The sequence below is a fragment of the Saccopteryx leptura genome, chromosome 9 (genome assembly GCF_036850995.1).
Source record: "Saccopteryx leptura isolate mSacLep1 chromosome 9, mSacLep1_pri_phased_curated, whole genome shotgun sequence".
Lineage (NCBI taxonomy): Eukaryota > Metazoa > Chordata > Mammalia > Chiroptera > Emballonuridae > Saccopteryx > Saccopteryx leptura.
This window is the reverse complement of record NC_089511.1, coordinates 30,338,081-30,355,051: the sequence shown is the minus strand read 5'-3', so window position 1 is coordinate 30,355,051 and position 16,971 is coordinate 30,338,081. Positions and strand designations below refer to the sequence as shown.

Below are 16,971 nucleotides of genomic sequence, written 5' to 3'. Positions count from 1 at the left end.
AAATTGAAATCCCGTGAAAAGCTGACTGATTCTAGGTTCAGAGAGATGATGGCCATTTTTGCACCTTTTCTGATCTGAAAACAAGGCAGACTTCACCTTTTTTTTTTTTGGAGGTAAAACAATAGACTTTATTAACAAGGCAGACTTCACCTTTAAAGAGAGTGTTTACTCTTGTGACCTGAGAGGACCTCTCAGGGGCGGGGGACTCCCACAGCAAATAGTTTGCAGGGTGGTTAGTGAGCTCTGTGTTTTCTGTGGCAGTATTTCCGATCCTGCCGCCTGGCCCTGCTGCGGGTCCTCAGTGCAAAGCCAGGACACATCACCGCAGAAAGCAATGACCTGTGCAGAGAGGCAGCCATCGTGCTAATTGTGGCCACTGCTGTGTCATTTTGCTGAAGTCATTTAAATCCTCCCCTTTTGCATTGCACAGAGGCAGAAATCTCCAGGCCTCTCTCATAAGATTATTCTGGAAATGGACAGGTTACAAAAACATTTGGGCCCAAGTGAAATTCAACTAGCAATCTCGATAATGACCCTACTCCGAACAAGGCACAACTGTAGAATGATGGGGTGGCCTGGGAACCAGCTTCCTGCCTTTTCTTCCCCAGAATAACACAACCTTCAGCCAAAAGTCAGGCAATCCTCCATTCTCTACTAGTATTTCCACTCAGCAACGTGAAACACATACATCTGTTGGACCTATGCCACCTAGCTTAAAAGGAGCTGAACATAATTTCACAGCTAAGAAAAGCACTCCTTTTAACAGATCATTAAAATGTATTACGAGGACATCGAGGCTTTGAACAGCCAAGCTGGAGAAAACTGAAAGTGGGTCTATTGATTTTCACAAAAATGCTCCCTTGATTCTGGCCAGGAAAGGTATCTGCTTGGGTGATTATTTTCTCTTGCTCTCTGCCTAATGCCTCCCTCTTCAGGTCAACACCAGGTAGGGCTGGTGGGAGGCCTGGCGGTCCAGCACAGCCATTCACTGGGACACTCGTTAACTGCCACTCAGAGCCAAGGACTGTGAACCCTGTGATGGGGGTTGAATCATGTCTTCCAAAAAGAAAGGTTAAGTCCTAACTCCTAGTATCTGTATTTGGCAATAGGGTCTTTGTAGATGAAATCAAGTTAAAACGAAGTCATGCTAGATTAGGGTAGGCCTTAATCCACGGATTTGTATCCTTCGGAGAAACTGGAGCGATGCAACCATCTGTCAGCCAAGGATCACCAATGAGTGCTGGCAACCACCAGAAGCTGAAAGAGACAAGGAATGATTCTCCCCTAGAGAACATCATCCTCCTTCAGAGAGAACACGACTCTACTGACACTTTGATTTCAGACTTTCAGCCGCCAGAACTGTGAGAGAATACATTTCTGTTGTTCTAAGCCATCTAATTTATGATCCATGTTATGGTAACCCCTGAAACAAATGCAGGCAAAAAGATGAAAAAACACAGTCTGGCCCCAAGGGAGCTTAGACTCGAGTGTGAGAGCTAAGAAGGGGAAGCAAAAGAGCCAGTGGCATTAGAGGAGGGGGCTCCACCCATGAGTTTCTGCGGGATACATGGCCTCATCCAGGGGGTTCCTGTTTTGAGTCAAGAACTGATTTTTTTTTTTTTGTATTTTTCCGAAGCTGGAAACAGGGAGAGACAGTCAGACAGACTCCAGCATGCGCCCGACCGGGATCCACCCGGCACGCCCACCAGGGGCGACGCTCTGCCCACCAGGGGATGATGATCTGCCCCTCCGGGGCGTCGCTCTGCCGCGACCAGAGCCACTCTAGTGCCTGGGGCAGAGGCCAAGGAGCCATCCCCAGTGCCCGGGCCATCTCCAATGGAGCCTTGGCTGCGGGAGGGGAAGAGAGAGACCGAGAGGAAGGGGGTGGGGGTGGAGAAGCAAATGGGCGCTTCTCCTATGTGCCCTGGCCGGGAATCGAACCCGGGTGCCCCGCACGCCAGACCGACGCTCTACCGCTGAGCCAACCGGCCAGGGCCTAAGAGCTGATTTTGGTTGTAGATTCACTGATACCTTTTCCAGAGTTTCCAGAGTCTGCAGGTCGATTTTCCTGATGTAATTGGTCTCTGTGGTCGCATAAAGGTCCTTGCCACACTTCATGATGTTGATCAGGCAGTTGTCTGTGAAGTCTGGGATGATGTGGGATAGGTAGGAGAAAGCTCTGGGGAACAAAGCAAAGCAGTGGGTCAGGAGCTGTGTCTACCTAGCCAGCTGGAAAATTCTGCTTGAGATGCTTTTAGTTTTCCTACCACTTAACATGTTCTACTTCAATTTAAGGAACAACTTAAGTGACCAGTGGGTCACTTGACAACTCAGATATCAAGTAGCCAAATATTGAATCAAGTGACAATCAGCTGGGGCAACATGGCCGCTCACTGAGCCCTCCTGGGCTCTCAAAACTCCAAAGGTCTCTGGCACCAAAGCCAGAAAGAGCTGGTGGGTTGCTCTGAAGAATTTTAAGAAGCTCTACAGAAATCATACATGTACCCGTAATGGCTCCAAAGCCTAGCAAAACAACTAATTCTTGCTTTTGGCAGGAATGTGAGTCCACATTCATTACCTCAAATTTGTCCAGGAAACGAGTTTTTTAAAAAGGAAAGCAAACTAGTTTTGAGTTAAGACTCATAACTAATTCGATCAGAAGGCAAACTCAAAGCAGGGAAAAAAAAATCTAGATCTGTGTATTTGTTAGTGCTCCCTCTATTGGCAACTGATGTAACAGCAAATATGTCCTAAAGACTGTGGTTTTAGACTCATTTCCTTCCTTCCGCTTTTCCTCACTGGCTCACCCCCCTTCTGCAAATGTGAGTGCAGAGCAGTTGTGGAAAAGCAGAAGCAATCTTCTGTCTCTGGGCCAGTCCACCCCTAACATATTTCATAACAATTCTATATTAAAAGAGTGTCCGGAAGGAGATACTGACAGCAGGCCCGATTCAATGGCCAACAATTTGTCAAATAAGTAATACATTCACACACATCATAACCAGATGATTAAAAATGTATACAACTAGAAATCTTCCCCTAGCCTATTCTCCCATTTGTCAGTTTCCCACCTCCTCTACACATCCTTCCAGAGTTTCTTTATGCACGTACAAGCAAAAATAAGTCTAGATTTCCTCCTGCCTTTTTACACAAAATATAGCCTATTATTTGCTCTTTATATACCCTGGTTTTTTATGTTACTTAATATATTTTGGAAATCCTTCCATTTGGTACATAAACAACATCCTTTTTCCTTTTTATTTCTTCTTGGTGTTTTTGTGTGTAGTTTTACTGTTACTTATTTAATCACTCCTCTGTTGATGAGCATTTGGGTTATTTTCAGTTCTTCATTATAACAAATAATGCAGCCATGACTAACCTTGTACATTTTTGCCATTTCAGCATGAAGAAATATACCTCTAGACTGAAGGGAATATGCGTTTGTAATTTTGATAGATAATTCCAAATTGCTCTTCCACCAGTGTGTGGGAGAATACCTAATAATCTGTCAGATGCTCTTTGCCTCTCTTGCTATGATTGATCAAGAACTTACGTCACATTCATGTCACTCATGAACACATAGTGTATATCGGCAAAGGCTAGTCATGTGAAGTTTTCATCCACCCTAGAGACAAAGATCAGAGGAGAAAATACCTAGTTGTTTTGACCAGCAAGGATATCAAAAAGCATGACCAGATTAAAAATGAACAGTTACTTGGAAAATATGTTTTTGCAGGGGTCTGGATAGACCATTGTTCCAAACTCTGACACTACAATCCTGTTTGCCTCGATATTGGCATTGTAGGCGTCACTTCTCAGGTATTTGCTCCTGTAATAGACTTCACCTGAAAGAGAAGAAGTAGAATCAGCCCAGGCTGACCCGTTACAGGGTTTTAACATCCATTTCAGTTATGCCAGGGGTTTTACTAGGGGATACTGGGGTGAGCAGGACAGGCATGAGCTCACCCCTGAGGAGATTCAAATCTCTACATGGGTATGGATCCTTGCTCCATCATCTACCAGCCATGCACTTGACCTTGTGTCACATGCAGGCTTGATCCCCTCCATTGTGACATGAGGATCATGATACCTTTCTTACAGAGCTGCTGTGGCATTTAAGGCCTGTAAAGCACCTAGCACATAGCAGTTGCTCAATAAAAGCTACATATGCTATTGAGATGTAGAGTAGAGAGGGCAAGGTTTGGGGCTGTTGCCACACATTGCTAATTGATGGCTGCTGCAATTCTGGATTGTTCAATACAATCCTAGAGGCCGGAAGAATCACCTAGGGGTTGGTGAAGTTCACACACTGGTCTTCAGCCAACTGCTAAACAAAACCTGCTCTAGGGATACCCTGGTCTCCCCTGGAGCTGGCTGTTCTTTCCCGGCCATTCTCTCTGAGGGTCACCACCCACAGGCTCTAGGTAAGGTGCTGCAGGCCCTGGGGTGCTTTACTTAAAATGTTGAATTCTGTTCACTTGCAGTGTAAACAACCAGCCCAGGCTGGTTGTAGACAGGAGGCCCATTTCCTATAAAAAGCCAGCCCCAGAGCATGGAGCAACTTGGAGCCTCTGCAAAATGCATCTCTGGAATTGCCCAAGACTGACACTTGACTTTGAGGCTGAGGTTAGAGGAGCTACCCCACATTCCCCACCACCCTGCTCCTGGGAGAGTCCAGTTAGCCACTTTCCTTCAAAAGGAACACAAACAGATTCCTGCCTGGAACCTCCTAGAACTGGGTTTGGTTTGGGGGGAAGGGGGTGGCTATGTATATTTACACACAAACACATACACACATATACTTATGTATGTATGAATAGATGTGTGCAGGTTCTAACACACACACACACACACACACACACACACACACACACACACACACACACGCATACACACTTTTTTAAAGCTAACTTTCCAAAAGGCTACTTTGGAAATATAACAATTAAAAATAATTTGGAAAGGCTAAATTCTCAAAAGCTCTTCTGTCTGTAAATCTTGGCAACTCTGGCTCTTGGAATTCACATGTTCACATCCTCATGGGACAATAGCTTGGCCTCTAATTAGGAAATTATTGAATACATTGCTGAGGGAGACCTGGGTTCATGCACCTCTATGCCTGCTTTATAAAAAAGCTTTATATTGAAATCATCTTAGGCTTGCAGTAAAGAGCTCTCCTGTACACCGTTCACCCGGCTCCTCTGTTCTACTCTGCCCCTTTTGTTCAACTCTTTGTTAGATTTTTTTTTTTTTTGTATTTTTCCGAAGCTGGAAACAGGGAGGCAGTCAGACAGACTCCCGCATGCGCCAGACCGGGATCCATCCGGCATGCCCACCAGGAGGCGATGCTCTGCCCATCTGGGGCGCCGCTCTGCCGCAATCAGAGCCATTCTAGTGCCTGAGGCAGAGGCCACAGAGCCATCCTCAGCGCCCAGGCAAACTTTGCTCCAATGGAGCCTTGGCTGCAGGAGGGGAAGAGAGAGACAGAGAGGAAGGAGAGGGGGAAGGGTGGAGAAGCAGATGGGCGCTTCTCCTGTGTGCCCTGGCCGGGAATTGAACCCAGGATTCCTGCACGCTAGGCCGACGCTCTACCACTGAGCCAAACGGCCAGGGCCTCTTTGTTAGATTTTTAAAGCATCACTTCTCTGGCCTCTGCTGATGGCCACAGGCCCTTTTTCTGTCTTTTTGCTTTCTTGCTTCCAAGTTTTCTTGGTGTGGCACTAACACAGGTTCTCCATGCTGGCTGTGTATTAGTATGACCTGGTGCTTTTAAAAAATTACGAAGTCTGAGCCCCATCTCACAGGACCCTGATAAGCTTGGCTTTGGGTGGGACTGGGCAGCCAGATCGGAGGGCCTCAGTGGAGTTTTTTCCAAACCTCAGTGTGCACAGGGTCATCTGGGAAATGTGTTAGAAACACAGATGCTCTGTCCCTACTTTTAAAGATTATGATTTACTCAATTCCCACACGCATGTGTGTTAGGATTTGCAGCCTGAATTAGCATCCCAGGGGGGGATTCTAATGTAAGAAGTTCACAAACCACCTTTTGAGAAACACTGAATTTATATTCTCTGCAAATCCAAGAACCCTGCCTCCCCTGTGCATGCCCTCTTGAATCATGTATTAGTAGTACTTAACCTCTTGGGTTTCTATTTCTGCTCTTCGACGATGAGGAGTCATTAAGAGTTCTAGAGGAGAGAAGAGATGAGGCCAGGCTGTGCCACGCCAACATTGACAACCTGGCAGCCTCAAGAGAATTGGGCTGGGAGATGGGGAGAGATGGAAGCTGGCAGGACGGGGAAATAGAGGCAGAATTACATAATCATTCAAACTCGGGATTCTGGACTTAGAGACTATTGGGTCTATATATGACCGCCACCACATCCCAGCTGTGTGCATTTGGACAAGTCCTTTGGCCTCCCTGGGCCTTACTCTCATCTGTAAAACTGAGATAGTAACAGTGGTACCTACTTCTGGAACTACAATGAGGGCTGAGGTGTAAATGAGCATGAAGCACTTAGGCCAGTGGTCAGCAAGCACGTCCTGTAGTGAGTACTGGAGAGATGGGTTGGGGTAGTATTGCCTCCTTCTACCAAAACTATCATTACTTTGCTTGTGTCACTTCAACTCCATAAAGAGTTTCAAAGTGCCCCCCTGGACCAGGCTCGTGTGTTAAGTGATGAAGATACAACAGTTTGAATAGGGATCCTGAACTCCGGGGTCTCCCACTGTAAGCTGGAGAATGGCAAAACTGATCACTGCAAAGCCGAGTGGGGCATGCACCTTCAACACATGCCCATGGTCGGGAGAGGACAGCAGCAGGGTGAGTCACTGGCTGTACTCTCCATACTACCCACTTTTCAGCCAGTTCCAGATTATGAATAGAAGTGAGTCTTTTACGCTACTGTATTTATATATATATGTGTGTATATATATATATATATGTGTATATATATATATATATATTTTTTTTTTTTTTTAATTTCCTGTGTACTATGATGATCTGACATCTTAAAAAACTTTCTAGTTGGGGACAGACTGTCCCTCCCTGGACTAGCCAGTTCTTATATCTTTGATATGAAAACCAGCTCAGAGCCAGACCTTCTCTATCTGATCCATACACCCCAGGAGGGAATATTCCTCTGCCTTAACCATTTCAGAGCTAGGTGCCAGGTAACAGAAGGCCACCACTATAGCCCAAAGCCTATCGAAATTATTCATACAAGCCAATCCTAAACTGTTTACCCTGCCCTGTCTTACCTTTCCCTCAAAATTCCAACCAAAACCATGGCTTATTCCCCCGCTCTTGTCTTCTGGCTCCTGACCACCCTGGTGTGTTACATGTGGCCTCCTGTGATGTGCTATGCCTCCTGTCCCTGGGACTTGTAACTAGAACAACCTTTGTTTTCCTGAGCCTCTCTGTATCTCTTCTTGTGGTCACGCCTGCCTGCCTTTCTCATAAAAAGATACAAAATAGCTACTTACCCTTGACAATGACTTTTTAGTTTGAAAACCTACTAGAAGCTTTAGAAATTCTAAACAGCATGGGATAACTTTGGTCATATGCCTGTTTATCCCATGCTTCCATACGACAGCTATGGCTTGGTCATTCCCTGCTAGTTCCCTTGTCCCTGGGGGTCTCTATGGAAGCATGTCAGAGCTACTTCTGGCTAAGCTTTGAGGGGTCACTTAGGCAACCTGCTATTTCTCAGGTAGTTGGGGTGTGTGTGTGTGTGTGTATGTGTGTGTGCGCGTGTGCATGCTGGGGTGAGGATGGGGGCATCTGCTGCAAACTTAAACTCCAGACAACACAAGTAGAGATCTCAGCCCTACTCTAGTAACCCTGGAGAAGTCACTCAACCCCTCTAAAGTTTCCATTTCTGCATCTGCAAAGAGGGGGCCAGAACACCTTCCACGCAGCGTTTATGTGAGCACCAGAAATGGCCACAAAGGACCCGGTAGCCTGGTGAAGCAGGGCCTCGCAGAAAGGAAGCCGCCTTCCATGCACCTCCTCTGGAGCAACTTTTACTTCCCCCCGAATCATCGGTGCTGTCTGCCTAGAAAAGGAGGAACTTGCTAAGGCTTAGGGCTGTCAGGAAATATGGAACCGCTCACTCTGTAGCTGAGGCTCAGTAAAATCTCCAAGTTTTTGCCAACAGAGCTCATGGTTTTCACACATGGTAGCTCCTTTCCTGAAACGTCTGAGCAACTCACTGGCATAGAGTCTGAACTCAGAAAATAACCGCTGAGTGGCTTGAAAGAAATAATAGTATGCAAAAATAATAGTTAATGTTTACTTAGCACGTGCGTATTACGTGGCAGACATTATATAACACCCCTTACACGTATTAACTCCTTTAAATTCCACAGCAACTTTATGAGATATGCTACTGATATAGCTCCATTTTACAGATGGGAGACTGAGACACAGAGAGGGTCAGTAACTTGGCCAAGGTCACACAGCTTAGGTGCATATTAGCTAACATGGTGAAGCTGGGATTTAAAGCCAGCAACAACGATGGTGGTTTTTAATCTACTGAGCATCTCGCAGGTGTCAGGCCCCTTCCTAGACATCTGTACTTCTAATTATCACAATAGTTCTCTGGGAATCCTCAGCTCTTTTTACGGATGAGGCTAGGGAAAGTGGTCCATTCTGGACCTTTCTGAGAACTCAGTTCCTGCTGTTGTGACAAACCAGCCCAAGGGCCAACAGCAGAGAGTTTACAATCCGCTTCTTGATGCAGTCCCCTGAATTCAGAATTTTGCCTTATTTGTGGCACTTCCTACTTTCTGCTCTATATTCATTGTCCACTCAGGGAGAACTATTGAATGTATTGCTTGGGTGACACAGCTGTCCTATGCCTGGCGAGCTATACGCTTGGCTTTGTTCTTTGTGCTCTGCACTCACCCTATTTTGATTTGCTGGGTGTTTGATTCCAAAGCCTATAATCTTCCACTTGTTTTTTTGTGTGTGTGTATTTTTCTGAAGCTGGAAATGGGGAGAGACAGTCAGACAGACTCCCGCATGCGCCCGACCGGGATCCACCCGGCATGCCCACCAGGGGCGATGCTCTGCCCCTCCGGGGCGTCGCTCTGCCGTGACCAGAGCCACTCTAGTGCCTGGGGCAGAGGCCAAGGAGCCATCCCCAGCGCCCGGGCCATCTTTGCTCCAATGGAGCCTTGGCTGCGGGAGGGGAAGAGAGAGACAGAGAGGAAGGAGGGGGGGTGGAGAAGCAAATGGGCGCTTCTCCTATGTGCCCTGGCCGGGAATCGAACCCGGGTCCCCCGCACGCCAGGCTGACGCTCTACCGCTGAGCCAACCGGCCAGGTCACTTGTTTTTGCCCACCTTTTGAGAATACATATTATTTTGCAAGTTGAACTCTTTGAAAACGAACCCTGGCCACCTTCCTAGAAAGGTTTATGTTTATGGTGGGCTGAATAATCGCCTCCCCAAGATGTTCATGTGCTAATTCCCGGAAGCTGTGAATATGTTACCTGACAGGGCAAAAGAGAGTTTATAGCAGGGGTCGGGAACCTTTTTGGCTGAGAGAGCCACGAATGCCACTTATTTTAAAATGTAATTCCGTGAGAGCCATACAATACGTTTAACACTAAATACAAGTAAATGTGAGCATTTTATGTAAGACCAACACTTTTAAAGTACAATAAGTCTCTGAATTTTTTTTTTTTTTCTATTTTTCTGAAGCTGGAAACGGAGACAGTCAGACAGACTCCCGCATGCGCCCGACCGGGATCCACCCAGCATGCCCACCAGGGGGCGATGCTCCGCCCATCAGGGCGACGTTCTGTTGCAACCAGAGCCATTCTAGCGCCTGAGGCAGAGGCCATAGAGCCATCCTCATTGCCCGGGCCAACTCTGCTCCAATGGAGCCTTGGCTGCGGGAGGGGAAGAGAGAGACAGAGAGGAAGGAGAGGGGGAGGGGTGGAGAAGCAGATGGGCACTTCTCCTGTGTGCCCTGGCTGGGAATTGAACCTGGGACTCCTGCACGCCAGGCCGATGCTCTACCACTGAGCCAACCGGCCAGGGCCTCTGAATTCTTTTTAATAATGTTGTTATCCTGTTGCTAACCAATGATGAATAAAGTACTTCTTACCATTAATGTGACTTCTGGTGCTGCATGGTTTTGCTGATGGCTTTGTAGTCTGGTTGATACATGGTGAGGTTAAGCTTCATGCAGGCGTTGCGACTTCCATCTGTAAACGTGATCATAGGTTGGTCTTAATATTCTTTAGATATGAGAAAGACTGCTCACATGCATATGTAGAGCCAAACATTGTCAGTACAGCAGTATTCATACACTGCAGTGTGTGGTATGTGACGGGAAGCGTATTCCAAGTTTTGACAATCAGTTGGTCCGTGGGTTGAAGTTTTTTCATTTCTCCCCACTTGTGTTTGCTCGCCAACTCTGCTTGCTATTGTGCAAGTCTTTCCAAATCTTCATTCAGTGACTTGAACTTATTCACCCACATGTCTGAGGCCTTCAGGTCAGCAGCTTATAGCTCAAAATCTCTGACAGAGACACTGAGTGTAACTCAGGTCAGGGCTGTCCACTGCTCACTCGTGATGGGTGATGAACTTAAAAAGACAAGTGTGCTCACAAAATTCTCCAAAGTGCTCTTTGAATGACTGCAGGAGATTAGATGTGAAGCCCGTTAGCTGCTGGAGATCAAGTTGTTGAGCAGGGTCACTTGCTGTGCATACATCTTTAAACTCTCCCAGTTTTTCAAAGTGTAGTAAACGACCTGTTTCAATGTCAGCGATAAGGAGTTCCAGCTTGTTTTCAAATGCAAACACTGCTTGTTGAAGGGATAAGACTGTATTTCCAATGTCTTGCATTTTCACATTGATCTGTTTCAGATGTTCAGTCATGTCCATGAGATAGTAGAACTTCAGGAGCCATTCAGTCTTAGCTAACTCAGGATGCTCAACGTTTTTCATTTCAAGAAAAGTCCGGATTTCGCTCAGACAAGTCGCGAAACAGCTGAGCACCTTCCCTCTTGACAACCAATGCACATTGCTGTGCAGAAGCAGACCAGGATAATTATTCCCAACTTCATCCAGCAGTATTTTAAACTGGTGATCATTTAAAGCTCGGGCAACAATAAAGTTGACCACCCGAATGACCAGCAACATCACCTCACCAAGCTGCTCGCTACACATCTGATTACAAAGCGCCTCCTGATGTAGGATACAGTGAAAACTCAGGATGGGTCTCTTTTCATGTTCACAAAGAAGCTCTATGAATCCTGTTTTTCCCCACCATGCATGGAGCACCATCAGTACACACTGAAATAAGTTTATCTATCGGTAGATATTTTTCTTTAGCAAACTCAGTGAAAGACTTGAATAAATCCTCCCCTCTTGTTGTCTCTTTCATAGGCAAAACAGTAAGACTTTCCTCACATAGTGTGTCACCAACAGCATACCTTGCAATCACGCTGAACTGAGATAAATGGGTTATGTCTGTTGACTCATCCAAAGCGAGAGAAAAGAATGGTGCTGCATTTATGTCCTTCACTTGTGTTGCCTCAATTTGATTTGCCATCATGATGGTATGATTGTGAATAGTTCTTGCTGACAGAGGCATGTCTTTTATTCATTTGATTATCTTGTCTTTATCCAAAAAGTCGTCAAAAAGTTCATTGGCAACATCAAGCATGAATGTTTTGGCATACTCCCCATCTGTGAATGGCTTTCCGTTTCTCACAATTGCTAAAGCACCAGCAAAGCTAGCCGAATTCCGGTCACCTTGTTGGGTCCGAACTAGGTGTTGCTGCTGACTAGCTTGCACTCTGCACACAGTAGCTCTTGACATGCTTTCTTCCTGCTGTCCCCCGCTGGATATTTCTATGCAAATGTAGTATGGCATGTGTCGAAGTGCTGCTTTATATTTGACTGTTTCATTGATGCAATTTTATCATTGCATATTACACACACTGCAGAACCTGCTCTCTTCACAAAGGCAAATTCCTCTGTCCATTCCTGCTGAAAAGTACGATACTCCTCATCTTTTTTTCTTTTAGCCATCTTCTTCATCAAAAGGATTTCTGCAATTAGCTAGCTGACTACTTGATTAAAAGGAGGGAAGTTTACTTCCTGACCTCACAACGACTTGTGTATGTTAGGCATTATCCAATAAAAATTTGGTGTTGTCCCAGAGGACAGCTGTGATTGGCTCCAGCCACCCACAACCATGAACATGAGCAGTAGAAATGAATGGATTGTAATACATGAGAATGTTTTATATTTTTAACGTTATTATTATTTTTATTAAATATTTGTCTGCAAGCCAGATGCAGCCATCAAAAGAGTCACATCTGGCTCGTGAGCCATAGGTTCCCGACCCCTGGTTTATAGGTATGACTAACTTAAGGACCTTGAGAAGGAAGATTATCCTGGATTATCTGGTTAGGCCCAATGTAATCACAAAGGTCCTTATTAGAGAGAGATAGGAAGGTTAGAGTTAAAGGAGGAGAAGTGATTATAGAAGCAGAGAGATAGAGACAGAAAAAGAAAAAGGAGAGAAAGCTGGCTTTGAAGATGAAGATGGGGCCACAAGCCAAGGAATAAAGACAGCTTCTAAAAGCTAGATAAAGCAAGAAAACAGATTATCACCTAGAGCCATCAGAAAGACTGCATCCCTGCCAACATCCTGATTTTAGCTCAGTGAAAACCACTTTAGACTCCTGACTTCCAAAACTATAAAAAAAAAAAAGTTTATATTGTTTGCTATTAAATTCATGGTTGTTTGTTAGAGCAGCAACAGCAAACTAATATGGTGCTTTTACCATCTCTGATTGTGAAGCTGTGGAGCAAGGCGAGGCCATCAAACCAGTGGTTGTATCTGGTCTCTCCTACTGTATGCATCCCAGGCCCATTGCGAAGCAGGATTCCCTGCAGCCATGTTGGAATCTTCCCTGTTAAGAGAAAGGATGTTTAGTTTCCAGTTTCTGTGTCTAAATAAAAAAGCTAGAAGAAATGGCCACGGGAAGGAAGTGAGGCCATCGCCTCCATACCGCTCACTACATCCATTTATTTACCTACAGGCTTTGCCAGGAAGCACACCACGTGCCTGGCGTGGTGCTAGCACTGAGGTAACCAGGATGAACAGGCACCATCCCTGTCCTTAAGTTGCTCACTGTCCAGAGAGAGACGGAGACAGAAGAATCAACAGACTTGGCAGCGGCCTGTGGAACAACCTCACCTCAGGATGAAGGGAGTGCAGAAGGGTGAGGACAGCTTCCTGGGCAGGAGGAGGTGACTTGGATGAGTCTTGATGGCAAGTGGGTACTTGCCTCACAAAGGCATGAGGAAAGAACATTCTAGAGCTGGACTGTCCAGTAAGGTAGCCACCAGCCCCATATGGCAATTGAGCACTTAAAATGTGGCTAGTCCAAACTGACATCTGCTCTAAGTGTAAAATATACACTGGGTTTCAAAAACTATAAAGAAAAGTATAAAACATTTCATTAGCATTTAAAAAAATATTGATTACATATTAAAGCGATCATATTTTTGATACATTTGGTGTGGTAAATAAAATATAGTACTAAAATTAATTTCACCTGTTTTTGTTTTTGTTTTTTACTTTTCTGAATGTGGTTATTAGAAAGTTTAAAATTGCACACGTGACACGCATTATATTCTATTGGACAGCACGACTCTAAAGATAGGGTGCTGTAGCAGACACTTGGTACCTTGCCCACCTCCCCTTGGCACCCACCTCTCCCTGGAGGCTGCTTTCTGCACATACCTGCGACTCTCTGCCTGAGGGCTTTCTTCTCACCCTGGGACCTGTTCTGCCCACATGCCCGACAAGTGGAAGCACCTGAGAGAGTTAATGTCCCTGGAAGCTGCTCTCACACATCAACGGGTAGGGAGCTGGCGGTCAAATGCCACCGTGTCCTTGCCCTGAGCGGGGACAATGTGAGGCAAGTTTTATATTATGCCCAGAGGATTTAGTTCCCATGGCTCCCAGTGGTCACTGTCTTGACAATACCTCTTGGCTTCCTCCCCAGTGTTTATTGGATTGAGTCCCAAATAAACTACTTACACTTAAATGTTTATCTCTGGAGGAACCCAAACCAAGAGATCAAAGACCAGTTCAAGACCAGGAGATATGCCAGCTGTTTAGTGAGACTGGACTGTAATTTATTTTTAATTTTCGTCTATTTTAGAGAGGACGGAACGGGAGAGAGGGGAGAAAGAAACCTTGATTTGTTGTTCCACTTATTTATGCATTCATTGATGAATTCTTTTATGTGCTCTGACCGGTCTAACCAACTGAGCTATCTGACCAGGGCCTGGGCTGTAATTTTTGAGTGAGAACATCGTAAGTATTGAGGCTAGAGAGTTAAGCAAGGACCAAGTGACAAAGGTCAACAAGACCGATGCGTTTGACAGTTATAATAGGGAACAATAGGATCAGATTGGGGGGGGGGGGGATTTTTAAAAACTAAATTGAGAAAATTCACATAACAAACTCTACCATTTTAAAGTGTACAATTCAGGGGTTTCTAGTATAAATTATATATTCACAATGTTGTGCGACCGTCACCACTCTAATTCCAGAACATTTTTCCATCACCCCCGAAAGAAGCTCTGTCCCCTTTCATCAGCAGCCACTCCCCATTTCCCAGCCCCACCTCCTGGCAACCACTAATCTTCTTGCTGTCTCTAAGGGTCTGCCTCTTCTGGACATGTCATATCAAAAAAATATGCTCAGATTTGGGGTTTCAAAAGTTGTCTCTGGCTGTGGTGTGGAGTGTGGACAGGAGGAAGAGCCACGGGGAGGCCGGAAGACCAGAGAGAAGACCAGCGTGGCAGCAGTGGGGACGGAGAGAAACGATGGAGCAAAGGGACTTGGAGGACATAGAACTGACAGGACTCAGAGGTGGACGAAATACGGGGGAAAGGCGAGGAGAGAATTAAAATGCCAGCCAAGTCTCTTACCTTGGGCAGCTAAGTGAATGTGGGGACTATTCTCAGAGACGCAGAACAAAGAAGAAGGAGCAGGTGAAGCAAAGCAGGGAGATATGCATCACAACATAGAGTTAATGCCACAGATACATAACAAGAACAATTTCCTGAGCGCTATGCTACTTCCAAGGCAATTTCTCAGCTGAAAAGATCCCATCTGACTTTGCTCACAAAGAATGCTCACTGTTGTCCTCTCCTTGTGAAGAACATCTGGTCCGTCTCTCTAAAGGTGAACCTGCCCATGAGCCTGAGCTGACCCACACGCTGGTCTCAGAGCACCGAGCAAGCCCCCAGCTGAAGACCTGAGAGTTCAGACCCAGTCATTGCCCTGTCGAGTCTAAGCAAGGTGGCAACAAAAGGTCAAAGTGGCCATGTGGAAGAGGAGAAATCCAGGGAAATAAAGGATACACAAAGCCGCGGAGGAACATTCCTGCAGAAGAACACTGGCTCGGCAGTACTCGCATGCCCAAACCACCTGTGGTACCTGAGAGGAAATCACATCAGCTTCTGCACACCCTCCAGTGAGCACCTGCAGGAGTGGGAACTCACCCCTACTCCTTGTACCAGTTTGAAATTAATTCAGGATGCACAAATATCACACCCAGTTGGAATGAGCCACATTTTGCAGAATAATCCTGTTATATATGTATATGCCAAATGCAGCATTCTCAGAACTTTTCTACTGGGAATAGTGAGGACTCTTTCTTCTTAAAAACTGAGTTATAATATATAAAAGCACACTGAGATTTTCACAGAGAATGTCTGGATTATGAGTCATTTTCTCCCACATACTGGTTTCCAGATTTCCCCAAAATAATTTACAATAAGCAAGAAAAAAACGACATACATCTAAATCTAAAAGAGGATCCAATCAATATACAAAACGCTCACCTGTCACTTTGGCCCTCACAGGCTCTAGCTGTTCTTTCTTATTTCTGCCAAACAGTACATCCATTGCCGGGCCAAGCGAGAGTCGAATTGACAGAGAACAGACGCTGCTCTGTTCTGTGTTAAGGCAACGGCTCCTGGGCTCCTCCTTTCCTTCCCTCCATTCCCTCCTGCAGCTTCCCTCTGGTGCCTCCTGTTTCCGCCTCTGCTTTTTTCTGTTGGGCTGGGATCTCTTCACATTCCAGGGGAAAGCTGTACCTGGGTCAGAGGTCAATTCCCCAGCCATGTGTTCTAGTTAATCCTTAATCCTCTCATTGTCTCTCTTTCTTTCCAGTTCAAAAAAAAAAAAAAAAAGCTAGTTTCTTGCTGGGTTTAGATTAGAAAGACAATTTCACAGTGCATTCTGCTTTGGTATGTTACTGTCTGGAACAATCCAACCAGGGGGTGCTTTATAATCAGAAGAGAGACTGTCAGGACCAACAGAGATGGAGTCAATGATGAGAACTCATTGTCTTGAAGAAGAAAAAAATAGACATGTGGAGTTAGGGGCGCCAAGAGCCTGTTGATCTGTGGTGAATTCCTGCTGCACATCATGTGAAGTTCTGCAGACATGGGCAAGGAGTTTTGTTTTGTTTTAAATAAAGGTCCCTGAGCCTCCTACCCCACCCCCAACTCCCCAAAAAATCATATGGAAAGAGCAACTTAATTCATATTTCTCTTTTGGAGAAGTAAACATAAAATACTTCAGCTCAACTTCCTGGCCTATCAAGAGGGAGAAACAATGCCTGAATTTGATTTTAGGGTCCCCTTATTTTTGTGCATCTTGATGTGACGCCCTTGCTGAAAATCCATATTCAGTTGCTTTGGATGTTGGGTGATGAATGATGAACTAACTCATCTTAACTCATGCTGCTTAAAGAAAGAACCAGCCATTCCCTCTCTTGGTAGAGTAAGAACAGGGGATAGTGCAACTGCTGAGTCTCATTCTTGTCAGGTCTGGGCTGAGACCACATTCCAGGAGCTCAGAGCTCAGTCCTGACAGCAGCAGTCTGTGCTCCGATCTGGCTGCACGTTCCATTCACCT

The 16,971-nt window shown here is 45.5% G+C and overlaps 1 protein-coding gene across 1 annotated transcript in view; it reads right to left on the bottom strand.

Annotated features, from left to right (window-relative positions):
- Positions 1-16,096, bottom strand: part of BCO1 (beta-carotene oxygenase 1) — a 38,577-nt gene extending 22,481 nt beyond the window's left edge. The window contains exons 1-4 of the mRNA XM_066349348.1: positions 15,891-16,096; positions 12,809-12,937; positions 3,716-3,845; positions 2,032-2,179 (exon numbers count right to left, since the gene is read on the bottom strand). Coding sequence (XP_066205445.1) covers positions 2,032-2,179; positions 3,716-3,845; positions 12,809-12,937; positions 15,891-15,954 — 471 coding nt within the window. The 5' untranslated portion in view covers positions 15,955-16,096. The remainder of the gene's footprint in view (positions 1-2,031; positions 2,180-3,715; positions 3,846-12,808; positions 12,938-15,890) is intronic.
- Positions 16,097-16,971: the final 875 nt, after the last annotated feature.